This window comes from Mytilus californianus, unplaced genomic scaffold (assembly GCF_021869535.1).
Source record: "Mytilus californianus isolate M0D057914Y unplaced genomic scaffold, xbMytCali1.0.p SCAF_10, whole genome shotgun sequence".
Classification (NCBI taxonomy): Eukaryota; Metazoa; Mollusca; class Bivalvia; order Mytilida; family Mytilidae; genus Mytilus; species Mytilus californianus.
Window position 1 is genome coordinate 2,825,638 of NW_026262582.1, and position 17,518 is coordinate 2,843,155.

General features: G+C 33.8%; 1 protein-coding gene across 1 annotated transcript in view; it reads right to left on the bottom strand.

The window, feature by feature from the left end:
• Positions 1-4,444: 4,444 nt before the first annotated feature.
• LOC127718642 (mucin-2-like) overlaps positions 4,445-17,518 on the bottom strand; it is a 31,345-nt gene continuing 18,271 nt past the window's right edge. The window contains exons 13-22 of the mRNA XM_052224694.1: positions 13,435-16,674; positions 12,564-12,682; positions 12,044-12,114; positions 11,378-11,541; positions 10,487-10,595; positions 9,912-9,931; positions 9,075-9,219; positions 8,244-8,407; positions 5,717-5,796; positions 4,445-4,665 (exon numbers count right to left, since the gene is read on the bottom strand). Coding sequence (XP_052080654.1) covers positions 4,636-4,665; positions 5,717-5,796; positions 8,244-8,407; positions 9,075-9,219; positions 9,912-9,931; positions 10,487-10,595; positions 11,378-11,541; positions 12,044-12,114; positions 12,564-12,682; positions 13,435-16,674 — 4,142 coding nt within the window. The 3' untranslated portion in view covers positions 4,445-4,635. The remainder of the gene's footprint in view (positions 4,666-5,716; positions 5,797-8,243; positions 8,408-9,074; positions 9,220-9,911; positions 9,932-10,486; positions 10,596-11,377; positions 11,542-12,043; positions 12,115-12,563; positions 12,683-13,434; positions 16,675-17,518) is intronic.

The following is a 17,518-nucleotide window of genomic DNA, read 5'->3' on the forward strand; positions in this document are numbered from 1 at the left end:
ATGTCAGGTTAGGTTATGGAAAAATATGGTTTCTTCAAAAAAAAGATACTTCTATGGAATGTAAGATTCAATGTTTCAATTGTTTTGTAGGTAGCATCAAATGCTTTGGATGTAGCAGGATGATATGCCGGAGATTAACGTCATCAAAGTAACTCATCAAAAGACTCTGTGTCTTATGTGTTCGACAATTTATCACTCTTCTGGTGTCAGTGCGTACTGTGAAAAAATGGGAAACATTATCATCAGAGATTCAAGCATTAGAATTGAACATTATTTTATAAATATGGCTACGCAATGCTGGGAACTTATTCTTTGTCAGATTAATACTTTTCAACATTTTTGTATTTTCAAATTACAGTTTACTTGAAATGGTGTCGCATAGCTTTTGATGACATTTCGTAACAAAACCTGACGATGGTGACCATTTTTGAATATTATTAGTTTAAATGTAATAAATTGTCACTCTAATGGGCATTGCAGCACATATTGATTATAACCATTTTGTACTCAATCGATAAGCTTTCGAATGGTGTATAAGATTTCTTGAACTAAGGGCTGACGGGTCGCATCATTCCATTCCATTATTCAAAATAAGCTATTTTTATTGTGAATGAGTATTTCGACCTTTAGGTCCTCCGTAACTCCTCTAATATGCATTGCAGAACATTTTTACTATATACCTTATGTTCCTCTATTGGTAAGATATATCTGTAATTAGAGGCTAAAGGGTCGCAACAGCCCATAAATGAAGGCAACAGTAATATACCGCTGTTCGAAAGTCATAAATCGATTGAGAGAAAACCAATCCGGGTTACAAACTAAAACCGAGGGAAACACATCAACTATAAGAGGAAAACAACGAAACATCAGAAACACTGAAGTGCAACAAAAAACAAACGACAATGCAACACACACAGAAACATAACATTATTCAAAATTTCCATTCCATAATATAATGGCTATTTTTAATGTTCACGCATATTTTGGCATTAAAGTCCTCCGTGACACCGCTAATTGGCATTGCGACACATATTGATTATTTCATTTTGCTCCTCTGTCAATATTTTTCAAATGGTATATACAATTTCTCTATAATTGGGGGTTGAAAGGTCACATCAGTCCATTCCATTATTTAAGCTATTTCTTAATTTTCTCGCGTATTTCGACATTAAGGTCCTCCGTAAACTAACTCCTCTTATATGGTTTGCGGAATATATGGACTTTATACCTTTTGTTCCTCTATTGGAAACCTTTTGAATGACGTATCAGGTATATCTATAATTGAAGGCTGAAGGTTCGAAGCAGTCCATTTCATTATTCAAAATATCCATTCCATGAAATTAGAGGCTGAAGGGTCGTTGCAGTCCATTCAATTATTCAAAATATCCATTCAATAATTAATTTTAATATTTCACTCGTATTTCGACCTTAAGGTTAAGGTCCTCTGTAACGCCTCTAATATGTACTGCGGAAAATATTGTCTATATATCTTTTGTTCATCTGTTGATAAGCTTTCGAATGACGTATAAGGTATATATGAAATGAGAGGCTAAAGGGTCGTAGCAGTTCATTTTATTTTTCAAAATTTAATATTTCTTAATGTTCACGCGCATTATGGCATTCATGTCTTCCGTGTTCCCTTTACTGGATTTCGCGTCACATATGGATTGCAACCATTTTGTTCCTCAATCGATATGCTTGGTGTATACAGATTCTCTATAATTAAGGGCTAAAAGGTGGCAGCAGGCCATTTCATTATTCAAAAATATGCTATTTCTTAATTTTCACGAGTATTTCGACAGTTACTCCTCTAATATGCATGGTGGAACTTTTGAACCAATACCTTTTGTTCCTCTATTGATAAGCTTTCGAATGACGCATGAGGTATAAATCATATAGAGGCTGACGGGTCGCAGCATTCCATTCAATAACTCAAAATACCTATTACATTATTCAAATTGACTATTGTTTAATGTTCACGCGTATTTTGACATTAAGGTTCTCCGTAACCACTCTAATGGGCATTGCGACACATATTGGCAATGCTACAACTCTATAAGTGTTACCAAATAACGTAAAAGATTATAACTTTTGTACACCGTACAGCTTAAACAATTGACATAACCCATACAGTTTAATCGGCTATAAAAGGCCCTAAATGACATTTTTGTAACAATTCAAACGAGAAAACTAAACGGCCTGATGTATGCACAAAGCAATAAATGAAAAGCCTGGTCTAATTAAAACCGTACTGTATCCTTAAAATTAAAAAAAGTGTACGACTTTAGTTCAGACCATGTACAAGTTAAACAAATGTAGGCAAATGTTTGACAAATTGAAAAGGAGTTTTGACTCTAAGCTTATAACGGTAAGTATATTGTAAGCAAGAGAGATCATTCATTGCAAAAGAAAAAAGAGTGGAGCACAAAAATCTTCAAATTTATCTTGAGCATAAAAAAGTATAGAAAAATACCGAATTCAAGACAAAGTCAAACAGGGAAAGTCCATAAAAACTGACAAAATCAAACGCTATCAATCAGAGAAAAAAGACAAAAACAACTGCCATATCCCTGTCTTTGTAGTTGGTTCAGGCATTTTGCGAAGAAAAAAGTGGATTTATAGGTAGCTAGAAACCTCCCACTTGTATGTTTCGTTATATTGTCAAACTGGGGCGAACGATTGATACGGACAAAGTAGGTTATTGTGACAATAATTGGGATCCAGCCGCCAAAACTATGTAAACATTCATCGCAGACCTATAACACAACTAATTCAGTAGTGATTCAATCGTGATAGAAAAACACCATCAACAATCATTTAAAAATGGAAATGCAATGTTTGCCGATGATACAACTCTTTAGCAGAAACCAAATGATGTAGAAGTAAGCAACCATGTATAACCATACGGCCTTCAACAATGAGATAAACTCATACCACATAGTACGCTATGTAATACCCCGAAATGACAAATGTAAAGCAATTAATTTGCGAGAAAACGAACAAAATAATAAATGAAAAAAAACATGACATTCTGTAACAAAAGAAACCACTGAATTACAGGCTCCTGACTTGGGGAAGGCACGTACAGTGTGTGTATGTATATATGTGTGTTTAAAAAATAGGTAGGATGGTAAACATGTTTGTAATGATTATTTGTAACACGTTTTATGCTTCATCGTTAAATATTTCTTTATATTAATCAGTTGTAGACCAACTGAATCATCAATGTTGGGATAGATCAATATGTCGGATACAAGGATCGCCACTAGTACAAATGTAATAATTTTAAAGTGGTTTCAAATGAAACGAAATATTGTTGATCAATATATGAAAATATATTTGTAGTGGATTGTTGTCTCATTAGCAATCACACCACATCTCATAACTTTTCTATTGTAATAGATGTCTGCAGACACTACAACTCAGATTTTTAAAAAAGCAGTATTTTTGCTTGCAATGGTCGTCGACTTCCTCTTTGGTTTGTCCATCTTACATTTTTATTCAAGCGGCCTAATAAGTCTTAACTGTCAAGTTGTAAGAAAAATTTTTTTTAACAATGATCGGAGGGTCCAAATGCAGTTAGTATACAATGTCGACGTGGAGTTGTGAAAACTAACATGTAACCGTTTTATGAAGGTTTCGGGTATTTCAATAATTAATATCAGTTTCTGGATGCACTAAAACACTACTTGATAGGTGTATTTGATAATATAATGCAAAATATAAAGGACATACTTCTGTAACATGTGTAATAATCCAAAACAATTTACCGTTCTTGAGCCAAAAATTAATTTGTTATAATTAGAAAAATATTGTTATGGTATACAGTATAATAGTTCATACTGACAAAGCCGAATCACAACCAGTTAAATGAGCAGGAGCTATTTCAACCTTTACCATATTTGATCCAAAATATTAGAACCTATATGAACAAAAGGGACCTAAATTGAACAGTCGAATTAATCTACGGTCAACTTTGTCTGAGTAAGATAGAACCTTAGTTTCTCAATAATTCTTTATATTACGAACGGGAAAATAAAGCAAAATAACAAAAATACCGAACTCCAAGTAAAATTATAAACGGAAAGTCCCTTATCAAATGGTAAAATCATAACCTAAAACACATGAAACCAATAGAAAACAACTGTCATATTCCTGACTTGGGACAGACGTTTCCTTATGTCGAGAATTTTGGATTGACGCTCGTTTTATAGGTAGATAAACCTCTCACTTGTATGACAGTTGCTAACATTTTCTTATATTGACAACAATGTGTGAACAAAACAAACAGACAAAAAAGGTGAAAACGTCAAAAAGTAGAGGTACATCAGTCAACATTGTGTTATTATCTTAATTACTAAAAAAGAAGCGTGTTAAAATCAAGATAGTATCGAAGTACAAACTACACCCTTTTTATGAATAAATAAATTTTAAATAATAAATCTTTGTCATTGATTCAATTTTTTATAATATTGATATAATATAATATAAAATAATTTAATATAAAATAATAAAATATAAAATAATATAATATAAATTAAATTGAATTGCTGTCATATTAAATAAATTGTCTGTAAATCTTCATAAACGCCACAATTGAGCAAATCTTCATAAACGCCAAAATTGAGCAAATCTTCATATGTGCGATAATCGACCATTGTAATTCTGGAAAAGAAGAAATTATTGGTTTAATATGGAAAATTATGTGACAAAAAGATAACTGAATATTTGTTCCTTAATCATATACGTATCATAGTCGTAATAGTTCACAAATAGAGACTGTTTAAATTGAGTGGCTTGACTTTTACGTACATCATGTACATGTCGTGCGGTATAATGCAAAATACCACAAAACTTTTATATACCATTAGAACTTAATTAAAGAGATGTCAATCAGGAAATAGTGTATAGAAAAATGAAATTTATATGAATGCAGTTGCTCAGTATGATTTTTTAAATTTTTGAATACTATTTTATTGTTCCGCCACAAAAGCTAATTTATAGAAAAGCCGACTTAATTCTATCATAGAGATTGTCTCAATTCTGTTGTTGTTCTGTTATACTAACACGAGCAACACGACGGGTGCCACATTTGGAGCAGGATCTGTTTACCCTTCCGGAGCACCTGAGATCACCCCCAGTTTTTGGTGGGGTTCGTGTTGCCCAGTCTATAGTTTTCTATGTTGTGTTTTGTGTACTATTGTTTGTCTGTTGGTTTTAATCTTTTTTAGCCATGGCGTTGTCAATTTATTTTCGACTTACGAGTTTGATTGTCTCTTTAGTATCTTTCGCCTCTCTTTTGTAAATGTTTGGCGTATCGCTGTAGACCAGAAACTATCAATGGTAATAACAATAACACAACCTTTAGAAACACGGTCTGTTTTATCTTTGGACCAGAAAGTAAACGGGTATATATAAATATTATCAGACGGACTTCTTTCGTTCGGTAGTATACCCCATGCCAAGGAGGCTTCATTTAGACTACTCAGAACATTAATGTTAAAGCATATTGTGTATGGTCAGAATGGCATTGCTACATCCAATGCCTTGTGTAGTGAGAATGCCACTCTGTCTGCGTTGAAGAACCCTAGCAACAATTATTTTAGGTATCCTTACGTGTTTTTTTGCAGGACAATTTTTTTCCCTTTCAACATACTCTTTCCCTGTGACACACCAAGTTTCCCGTCCTTAATTATGTTCGACTATATGATCTTACCTGTCCGTTTGAAGATGTATATGAATTTCTCTGTCCTTTTGGTTTGTAACCATTTTTAGAATTTTTACTTTGACCAGAAACTACAATTATAATACAATAATGAACATGTTATCATAAATTATTTATCTTCTGAAAGTTCACATTTACCATCATATTCTTCAAGATCTGATAATGATATACAAATTTAAGCCACTATTGACGCTTAAATGTGGTTAACATGTCTATTCTCTGTTTTAATAGATTAAACTGTTTGTAATCGAAATGAATTATTGGACAAACATTGGCGATAAAATGCCTTTATTACACAATGTTTTTAACTCGAAAGACCGGTTAAAGCAGAATATGTTGGCCCCGACTTCGCACCAGGTTTTACTACCCTTTCACGTTGTGCATTTCTCGCTATTTTGACTCCATCGGTTGTCCTTCTCTTTTAAACACTTGTGGGATTTGAAGTCGCTTTGATATTCTACCGTTATATTTCAGATCAACAAATATGATATAAAAGTTTCTCTTATTCTAAGCCGATTTTTACTTTGATCGAAATTTTTCATAGGCTAAAATTCAATTATGACGTTTTTCTAGCTTTTCGCTGAATTTGCTATTCTTACGTCACTCAAAAAGGCGACCATGCCTGATAACGTTACATGGAAAGAACACATCTTCTTCAAGATCATTGAAAAAGAGAGATACAGTTTGATCTTTATATATCACCTAAGAATCATCAGAGAAACAGATTCCATGACCGAATATCGTCCAATACGATATTTCTCAACTCTCGATAGTTAATTTTTAAATATTGTAAACGCCTGGCAAACCTTTAACTTTTTGGAATGGAGAAATATATATATCACATTCAATGCAGTGGTAGAATCTATATGCATACTATAAACGACTGACAATTTGCGGATTGGCCACAATCACATGCTAATGTAAACTCTGCTCCATAAATCATGTAAGACAATCATAACCTGACAGTGAATTTCAATGACATAATTTCTTATAACTGTTGCGTGCTTGATATGTGATTAATGGATGAAGTGATGTTTAACGTCCAGTGACAATTATAACAGCCATATTACGACGTGATCATGTTAATGTAATATGAATTGTACTGAACGACATAACAGATTGCCTAAGCCGTTGGAACAACATTTCGGAATTTACGTTGTTTAATTCTCGTTAACTTCGTATATGATTGGCCTTCCAACTGTTCGAGTGCCACACTGGTAGCCTCATGCAGACAAAACGCTGCGCTGGTGTACCAAATTATAAACCTGGTATTTTTATGAGTATATTACCCTACCCGGAAATATTATTCTTCCTCCGGCTCCGGACCAGTCGATAATCTTACCTGTATGAAATGTGACGCCTGGAAATGACACGGAAACCAGGCGTAGAAATTATACCTTATCCGGGCGTCATTGCAGTGTTAAAGGAATGCATTTCAAGGCGTAAACCAGGCGGAAACCAAGCGTAACAGATGCGGAAAACAGGCGTAAAATAAGGCATAATATTTAAATGAATACGCCTGGTCAATAAATAAACCAGGCATAATATCCGTTCATAATACTACACTTAATTTAAATCAGTGTATTACCCTAACTGTGTACTTTTTTATTTTGAAACAAACTTAATTGTACTGTTGCTTAAATTTCTAATTGTTTGACATAAAACTTGAAATTATTAACCATTGAAGAAGCTATATAGATAAATAAATATTAGACAAACACTAGCTCCAGTTTAAATAAGAATTATGACAATTATTTTTTCTTGAAATATTACTAGCATTTTGTCTACGTTAATGTTTTGAAAATTAATGTAACTTGAACTAAAATATCAATGATAATACTGCAGTTTAGCTTATTAAATGCGAAAGATTTTAATGTTATAATACAAGGATTAAGGTTTCCAGAATTCAAAATTACTGTTAAAAAATAAAAACTTAATAACTTAGTTTCTCACATAATTATTATTTACCATGTATACTACTTTACTTTTATTTCACAATTTTCATTTATCATTTGGTTCTATAATTCCAATTTCAAATTCTTCCAAAAACACAAAAAAAAGCTAATTATCCCTGATTATTTAAAGCTGCCATATGCCCAATACCAAAGAGCCAAATTTTGAAAAAATTTCCCTTGATCCTTTAAACAAAGCATTATGGGTATTATGTTTACGCCTTACCAACAGTTTTACGCCCGTAGGAAAATTTACGTCTTGCTTATTTCAATTTACGCCAGGTTTACCACTTTTTTCTACGCCCGTAAAGACTACAAATTTACGTTTCCTGCTCTATTACGCCTGGATCTGGGCACGTAACTACCACTTACGCCTGGTTTACGCCAGATTTCCAGGCGTAATACGCCTTATCATTTCGTATAGGTACTCCTGAATGCATCAAATGCCAATTTTCAAGTCTTTTGTTCGACGCAGCAGGTGATCGAACCAATGACCACCCTCTAGAGATAACCATGCTATCTAGAGTTGTGTATACAATTTTCTAAATCTATGGTTATTAACTTACAATTTGACTTCTTGCCAATATATGACGTTCTTTCAATATCTTCGTGGGATTCAAAAGATCCATTATCCCAATACCCTCCAAAAGTTTGAAAATCTTTTCTTCCAAAACTGTTGTACCGATGGGCCACATTACTAGCGAAAAATCTTTGTTCTATAGGAATAGGTCTACAAAGTAAAACAATCGAATATTCACATGTTGATCAGAGATCCCTCACAGAATCACTGTATTGCCCTTAGATCCTTTAAATTTGAAAACCTGCAAATTCACAAATTATTGCGTGTATTTATTATTGCGAATTTTAAAGAATGGACAAACATACGAGTTTAATTATTACGATTTGACAAAAAAAACATATAGATATATGTATTTGATATAAAAAAGTCGCATTATTAAAAACCTTTCAATAATTTCTGAATTTACAATATTTTCCACAACAATAACAACTTATCATTTAAGCTTTGTTCTTGGAAAACCGGATACCAATCTAGAAAACCGTTTAGTTAATTATACTAATTTTGGAAAGCTTAATCTGTTTTCGAGAAAAAACGGATAAGCTCTAGTTGGTTTAAAAGATACCATAAGCCCGCAGTGTAAATGGTATCTTTTTATAAGTAAGACAATACTTGGTCATGTTTTATAAATATTAAGAGCTCGATGCTTTAAATCACATTGGTGATCCAAATCATTACTGTTATGTTTGACACTATTTTTTAAAGGTGACGTTGGAAGCAACAGAACTAGTACTATACTCTGAATGATACTGTAATATGATATAATAAGTTGTAAATATAGAAGATTTATCAAGTTAAACTTTATGTTTAATGTACCCACCTATCTTGATCCTCGTCTGTATATTTTGATTTTGTTTGTTGTTGTTTGTGTCTTTTACAACAAATACATAGAAGTATAGTAAACACGAGAAGAAAGAAAACCATTGGTATGCCAACTGCTAAACCTAGTATCAAACTGTAATTATCTAAAAAATAAATAATCGAATAATGTTATAAGTACTTGCAATTGTCTGTTATCTTCCCTGTTGTTAACGTTTCATTGTCTCAAAAAGACCATGTTAATGAGACATGTTTAAATATATAACTGTCCATCCATATAGCAAACCATTCCTGTATATCTTAAAGCAGTAAATTCATCAATGCGATTCAATTTGCATTTTTTATGTATCTCGCATTTTATTTTTTGTTACGAGTAACCAGCAAAAAGGTGTGGTAAATATGATGATGAAATAAAAAAAATCGTAAACCGAACGATATACACAGTACTATGTTTCTTTTCTTAATCTTTTATAAATCATAACGACTTTTTCGTTTTCTTTCATTCAATTAAATCATCACCAGTGTTAATTCAAAATTCGAACTCGCTTTTCCCGCTCTATGATTGCCAAATTAAAGAACAAAGAGAAGGAAACATCTGTATACGTAATTCGGCCAATCAAAGCACACCTCCGTATAGGAGGAAAGTAGTTCCACCACCGATATTCATCCACTACTACTTACAAAGTGCTATATAAAATCCTTATTGCCCACACTTTTTATAATTCATTTTTTTTCATTTAAATATATATATATGTACGCCTCGACAGTGTTAAAATTTAAAACTTCATTTAATATTGTAAAAATTAAAGACTTTTAATTGAAAATTCATACAACTTACCTGTTTCTGTTATCAGAAGTCTGCAATAGAAATAAAATAGAAAATAACGTCTTGTCAAAGGAACAGGGGAATAATCCTTTTTTGTTTCTGTCTATTTTTGGTTTTGATATTCCAATTTTTGTCATTATTTGTGTTCCCAAATGTTTTGTCTCAGGTCTTCCTGGTAAAGTTTATTGCAGAATTACGAACTGACTGCATAGAACTTATATTTGAAATACTAGTATCACTGATTCGGTACCACTACTGACAGACTTACATTCGGGTTCAAAATCATTATGATACCCAATATTTAAGTAACGCTATGATTTATCTTGCAGGTTTTATCTGCTTATTTACAATTAATAATTTAAGCTATTTATACTTTAACGAAGTAACAAATCTTTCGTATAAACATGACTTTAAAAAAGATTTTCTGCTTGTAGACATTTTTTGCCTTTGTGCTCCTAAAAGTTTTATAGATTTGGCTTTTCAAGCATTTTAGCTCAATCATATTCGAGGAAACTTATTCAAGAAACACGAACGTGCTGATCAAAATTCTGAAATACAAATTGGAGCATGCAGCCAAACATACTTACGCACAATATGGAGCATCTGTAGTAGAATTAATACGGCAACCATAATTATCAGGACAGCTATTAATTTGGTTGAATGCACCACACAAGTCATCGCCTGAGCTTATTGTTGCTGAAAATTAAATTCAGTTATTAAAGACTTAGTTGGAAACAAACTGTATAAAAAGATACACGTTCTACTTCTATGTCCCTATGTTGTTATGTAAGAACTGAATTAATTTCCAATTTTCATTATACAAGACAAAGGATCGTTATGATGCTATGAAATAGTGTTTGAAAATGTTTTAAATTGATTTTATATATAAATCTTAATTTAATTTTTTGTAGTGATGCTTACCTTTACAACAGAGCACACGTATCGGATACTCTTGTGAAATCCAAGACGTTATTTGATTAGCAAATAAATTACAAAATTAAATAATATAATCAAATAAAAAAATAATAGAAAAACAATACAATAAGGACCATTGTTCATTCAAATATATGAAGTTGGTTGCAGACCTTTAGTATTATTGATATAATTAATTCAACAAAGTATCTACGGGGCACCTTAGATCACCCCGGGTTTTTTGGAGTGGAAAGTGTTGATAAGTTTTTTAGTTTTCTATGTTTTGTTTTGTTTTGTATTCTGTTATTTGCATTTTGATCCTTTTTGGGGTTTTTTTGCCATGAAATAGTCTGTTTGTTTTCGACTCATAGAGTTTGCATATCCCTTTGGTATCTTTCGCCACTCTTTTAGCGTGACATACGACTCTTTTTGTTTACATTAATCAGTATAATTGGTCTTTTTAAGAATAATTCTTAGATAATTTTTTTCATTTATTTACATTTACTTAACATCATTCATTCTAACTGAATGCTTTGGATAATCTTTTAAACAACATAACATTTTACCTGTTTCGTTATTAGACGTAACAGACGATGTCTCTGCCTCAACTGTTTCATTTCCTATTGTTAAGTTTCCATTCCCAGTGACCAAGTCGTAACCAGCTGCAATGACATCACCAGGAGAAGGTTCATCTAGATATACCTCGTACTCTGGTATCAAGCTCCCAGCTCTAACAAATGATAAACAAATAAATAATTTATGATTGCATCATTAAAACCGAAAACAATAAAAGTAATAATGCAAGAACAAACAAGATGTTGCACGTGTCGTCGTGATAAGCATGCCAACACTCTGATACAATGTATCGGAAAATAGGAAGTATGTGTCTGACAGATAACATTGTGATCACGTGTTACAACTTATCACTCCCAATCATCTGGCTAAATGTGAATTTATTTGTTGTATTTCATTTTTCAAAATGTGGAATTAAACAGATTTTCTTCAGAAACCAACACCCTTACAATTTCTTTTCGTGTGGTCTCTCCGTTTGACTATTTTGGATTTATAAATAAATTCTGAAACCTACATGTTGTCTGTGCGAGTTTGCAGTCGTGCCAGACTCCCCCAGTTTCATTAGAAAGTGCAAATACGTATATGTATATAAAATCTTGAAAAGTTGCTATACTAGTTCATTGATATGGATACGTCCATCTAATGTAATATCTTCTTACCTTATTGAAAAAAGGACTATTCTTCTAAAGGTACGTCTACATGATCTGGATCGTCTATAATAGTTCGTTAGCTATACAAATATAAATAATAAATGTTGATGAAAACGGTTACATTCATGATTACATATTAAAATACTTTTAAAATCCTTATCTATCATCACATTTCGGCCTGAAAATTTTTTAAGAACGGTGTTTGGTTAACACAGATTAAACTTATTAAGAATATTAAAGTTCAACATTATACAATGGGTGTATGATAAAGCAGGATTCGGTTAATACATAGCACCCAACATTTTGTGAATCCAATGGTTCAAACGACACAAATTTTACCATGAACTTTGTTGATCTTTGTCATATTTGTTTTTCGATTATTGTTTTGTCATAAATCAGACCATTTGTTTTCTCTTTGAATTGTTTCACATTTTTAAGATAAAAGTAAAAAAGGAACAAATCTTATTCCGTTCTTTATTCGATACTTATATAAATTCCTTTGGTTAGGATTTATATCTTAATTTCTTACCGCTATGAAAACCTGGTTGAAAAGACGTCGATATCCCTGAGTAGTTGTATCGGTAAGACTGATCGTAATTGTGATCCTAATCCGAAGTCTGCATCTGTATCTGTACTCGGTGGTGACAGCTATGAAAGAGAGCATACATGATGATACATCTTGTCGATTACCAGTAAATGAATAAAACAGGACTGTTAATGAAATTGAATACTGTAAATTCAGAAATGTTTGCGATTTTTTTATTTATGCAACAATTGGGACGGTATAGGTTTCGCAAACATTAAAACTTGCATCTAAATTTTCATAGCATTATTTGATTTCAGCATTTCTTAAAATTGCAATAATCAATCTCGCATTTTTGTTTTTGTTTTACAATTGTAATAAGAAATACACGCAAACATTCTTCAACTTTCATTCATAATTTGGAAGTTTTACGTGAAAACATGTTTCAGTCAATCAATCATTCAATCAATCAATGGATATATGAATCTGTTTATCTAGACTATACTTGAATCGATGTCAGTAATACAGTTTTCAGGACATTTTTACATTCTTTTAAAAAATATGCTTAAGTGCAATTGCCCATGAAACTTATTATTTTCTTCGACATCTATCTTTAACACGGGGTTTCATTAAAACATTTGCTTGTAAAATAATTTGAAGAATATTATCTTGCATTTATATGAACAACTATATTTACGAGACACTACTCAAGGGTTAGTAATACAAACAACACTTGAAGGAAATACAGTTGTGAAAGATATAACATATAAAAATCCACACCATTGATGACATATTCAATAAATCAAATCAATAAAAAATTTTTATAACTGATGACTCGCTTAATACAAATTCTACATCTTTAAATTTTAATACTTACAAGGTTGAGATGTTGTCGTTGTGGGCTTAGTTGTCGTTGTTGTAGGCTGAACTGCAGTAGTAATTTCCTCAACTGTTGTAGGTTGAACTGTAGTGTTAGTTCTTTCAGTTGTTGTAGGCTGAACTGTTGTTGTCATTTGTTCAGTTGTTGTAGGCTGAACTGTTGTTGTTTGTTCAGTTGTTGTAGGCTGAACTGTTGACGTTTGTTCTGTTGTTGTAGGCTGAACTGTAGTAGTAATTTCTTCAGTTATTGTAAATTGCACTGTTGTTGTCATTCCTTCAGTTGTTGTAGGCTGAACTGTAGTTGTCGTTTGTTCAGTTGTTGACGGCTGGACTGTTGTCGTTTCCTCAGTTGTTGTAGGCTGAACTGTTGTTGTTGCTTGTTCAATTGTTGTAGGATTTACTGTGGTGGTAGTTTGTACAGTTGTTGTAGGCTGAACTGTTGTTGTGTGTTCAGCGGTTGAAGGATGAAATGTAATGGTAGTTTCCTCAGTTGTTGTAGGCTGAACTGTAGTCGTTTGTTCAGTTGTTGATGGTTGAACTGTTTTCGTTTGTCCAGTTGTTGTTAGCTGAACAGGTGTGGTAGTTTGTTCAGTTGTTGTAGGTTGAACTGTAGTGGTCGTTTGTTCAGTTGTTGTAGGCTGAACTGTAGTGGTAGTTTGTTCAGTTGTTGTAGGCTGAACTGTAGTGGTCGTTTGTGCAGTTGTTGTAGGCTGAACTTTAGTTGAAGTTTCTTCAGTTGTTGTAGGCTGAACTGTAGTGGTCGTTTCTTCAGTTGTTGTAGGCTGAACTGTTGTTGTTTGTTCAGTTGTTGTAGGCTGAACCGTAGTGGTAGTTTGTTCAGTTGTTGTAGGTTGAACTGTAGTGCTAGTTTTTTCAGTTGTTGTAGGCTGAACTGTAGTTGTCGTTTGTTCAGTTGTTGTAGGTTGAACTGTGGTGGTAGTTTGTTTAGTTGTTGTAGGCTGAACTGTAGTTGTAGTTTCTTCAGTTGTTGTAGACTGGACTGTTGTCATTTGTTCAGTTGTTGTAGGCTGAACTGTAGTGGTAGTTTGTTCAGTTGTTGTAGGCTTAAATGTTGTCATTTGTTCAGTTGTTGTAGGCTGAACTGTAGTGGTAGTTTGTTCAGTTGTTGTAGGCTGAACTGTTGTTGTTTGTTCAGTTGTTGTAGGCTGAACCGTAGTGGTAGTTTGTTCAGTTGTTGTAGGCTGAACTGTAGTGCTAGTTTTGTCAGTTGTAGGCTGAACTGTAGTGGTCGTGTCTTCAGTTGTTGTAGGCTGAAATGTTGTCGTTTGTTCAGTTGTTGTAAGCTGAACCGTAGCGGTAGTGTGTTCAGTTGTTGTAGGTTGGACTGTAGTGCTAGTTTTTCCAGTTGTTGTAGGCTGAACTGTAGTTGTCGTTTGTTCAGTTGTTGTAGGTTGAACTGTAGTGGTAGTTTGTTCAGTTGTTGTAGGCTGAACTGTAGTTGTCGTTTCTCTAGTTGTTGTAGGCTGAACTGTAGTGGTAGTTTGTTCAGTTGTTGTAGGCTGAACTGTTGTCGTTTTTTCAGTTGTTGTAGGATTTACTGTAGTGGTAGTTTGTTCAGTTGTTGAAGGCTGAACTGTAGTGGTCGTTTGTTCAGTTGTTGTAGGATTTACTGTAGTTGTAGTCTGTTCAGTTGTTGTAGACTGTACTGTAGTGGTAGTTTGTTCAGTTGTTGTAGGTTGAACTGAAGTGCTAGTTTTTTCAGTTGTTGTAGGTTGAACTGTAATGGTAGTTTGTTCAGTTGTTGTAGGCTGAACTGTAGTTGTCGTTTCTATAGTTGTTGTATGCTGAACTGTAGTGCTGGTTTGTTCAGTTGTTGTAGGCTGAACTGTTGTCGCTTGTTCAGTTGTTGTAGGATTTACTGTAGTTGTAGTTTGATCAGTTTTTGAAGGCTGAACTGTAGTGGTCGTTTGTTCAGTTGTTGTAGGATTTACTGTAGTTGTAGTTTGTTCAGTTGTTGTAGACTGTACTGTAGTGGTTGTTTCTTCAGTTGTTGTAGGCTGAACCGTAGTGGTAGTTTGTTCAGTTGTTGTAGGCTGAACTGTTGTCGCTTGTTCAGTTGTTGTAGGATTTACTGTAGTGGTAGTTTGTTCAGTTGTTGTAGGCTGAACTGTAGTTGTCGTTTCTTCAGTTGTTGAAGGCTGAACTGTAGTGGTCGTTTGTTCAGTTGTTGTAGGCTGAACTGTAGTTGTCGTTTGTTCAGTTGTTGTAGGCTGAACTGTAGTTGTCGTTTGTTCAGTTGTTGTAGGATTTACTGTAGTTGTAGTCTGTTCAGTTGTTGTAGACTGTACTGTAGTGGTAGTTTGTTCAGTTGTTGTAGGTTGAACTGAAGTGCTAGTTTTTTCAGTTGTTGTAGGTTGAACTGTAATGGTAGTTTGTTCAGTTGTTGTAGGCTGAACTGTAGTTGTCGTTTCTATAGTTGGTGTATGCTGAACTGTAGTGGTAGTTTGTTCAGTTGTTGTAGGCTGGACTGTTGTCGCTTGTTCAGTTGTTGTAGGATTTACTGTAGTGGTAGTTTGTTCAGTTGTTGTAGGCTGAACTGTAGTTGTCGTTTCTTCAGTTGTTGAAGGCTGAACTGTAGTGGTCGTTTGTTCAGTTGTTGTAGGCTGAACTGTAGTTGTCGTTTGTTCAGTTGTTGTAGGCTGAACTGTAGTTGTCGTTTGTTCAGTTGTTGTAGGATTTACTGTAGTTGTAGTTTCTTCAGTTGTTGTAGGCTGAAATGTAGTTGTCGTTTGTTCAGTTGTTGTAGGATTTTCTGTAGTGGTAGTTTGTTCAGTTGTTGTAGGGTGAACTGTAGTGGTCGTTTGTTCAGTTGTTGTAGGCTGAACTGTAGTTGTCGTTTGTTCAGTTGTTGTAGGATTTACTGTAGTTGTAGTTTCTTCAGTTGTTGTAGGCTGAAATGTAGTTGTCGTTTGTTCAGTTGTTGTAGGATTTACTGTAGTGGTAGTTTGTTCAGTTGTTGTAGGATGAACTGTCGTTTCTTCAGTTGTTGTAAGCTGAACTGTTGTAGTTGTTGCTAATGTTGTTGTCGTAGTAGGAGTAGTTGTTGATGTTGTAGTTGTTGCAGGAGTAGTTGTTGATGTTGTTGTTGGAGGCGCACACGAGGCACAGCATTCAGTTGGTACACTTGCACAATTATTGGGCGCTTCTCTCACCATATCTTCACAAGTCCAACCATTGTTAAAAATTGCGCCATTTCGATCTCCATAGAGACAGGTCTCTAAAATTTCAAAGAAATATCTGATAGAAATGATAAAGAAAACTCATGTGACAAGAAAGCACTGTACAAATTTTACTTGTATCAATATGTGAGAACTGCAGGTACATTTCTTGTTAAATATATTCAATTATGTTTACCGAATGCGATGATAATGGTAAGGAAAAACATAGACTTGAACTTGTTTTTTAAAAACTATAAAATATTCAATGTGAGAGAGGTTTAAACAGACTAGTTTGTCCAGAGTCAAACTAATGGTCCCAAGTAGAGAGACATGTCTTCCCGCTGAATAAGTATAACAAAAATTCTACTCAGTGTGTAGGTGTTGTACAAAAGAGAGGCGAAACATACCAAAGGGATTTTCAAACTCATAAATCGACAACAAACTGACAATGCCATGGCAAAAACCGAAAAAAGACAAAAAGACAAACAGTACACAAAACTTAAACATAGAAAACCAAAGTCTGAGCAACAAGAACCCCACCAAAAACCGGGGATGATGTCAGATGTTACGGAAGGGTAAGCAGATCCTGCTCCACATGTGGCATCTATTGTGTTGCTCATGTAAGTACCCGGTGAAAAGACTAATTTCGTCGGTCACAATCGATGAAAAGAGGACGGGATTGTGGTTACGACAAATGGAATATATCCGTCGTCATCTGTGCAACAGATATTCCATAACAGACAGCCAACCGACTCGTAATGGCGTCCGTAAAATATTCGAAGGGAAGATTTCAACTTCTCCACTTGAAACTCTTGGTTCAATAGCTACCGTGGTTTGTATTCAACCAAATCAAGATGTTTTGCCACTGGAAGTTAATCACCAATCCATCACATCATTATCATC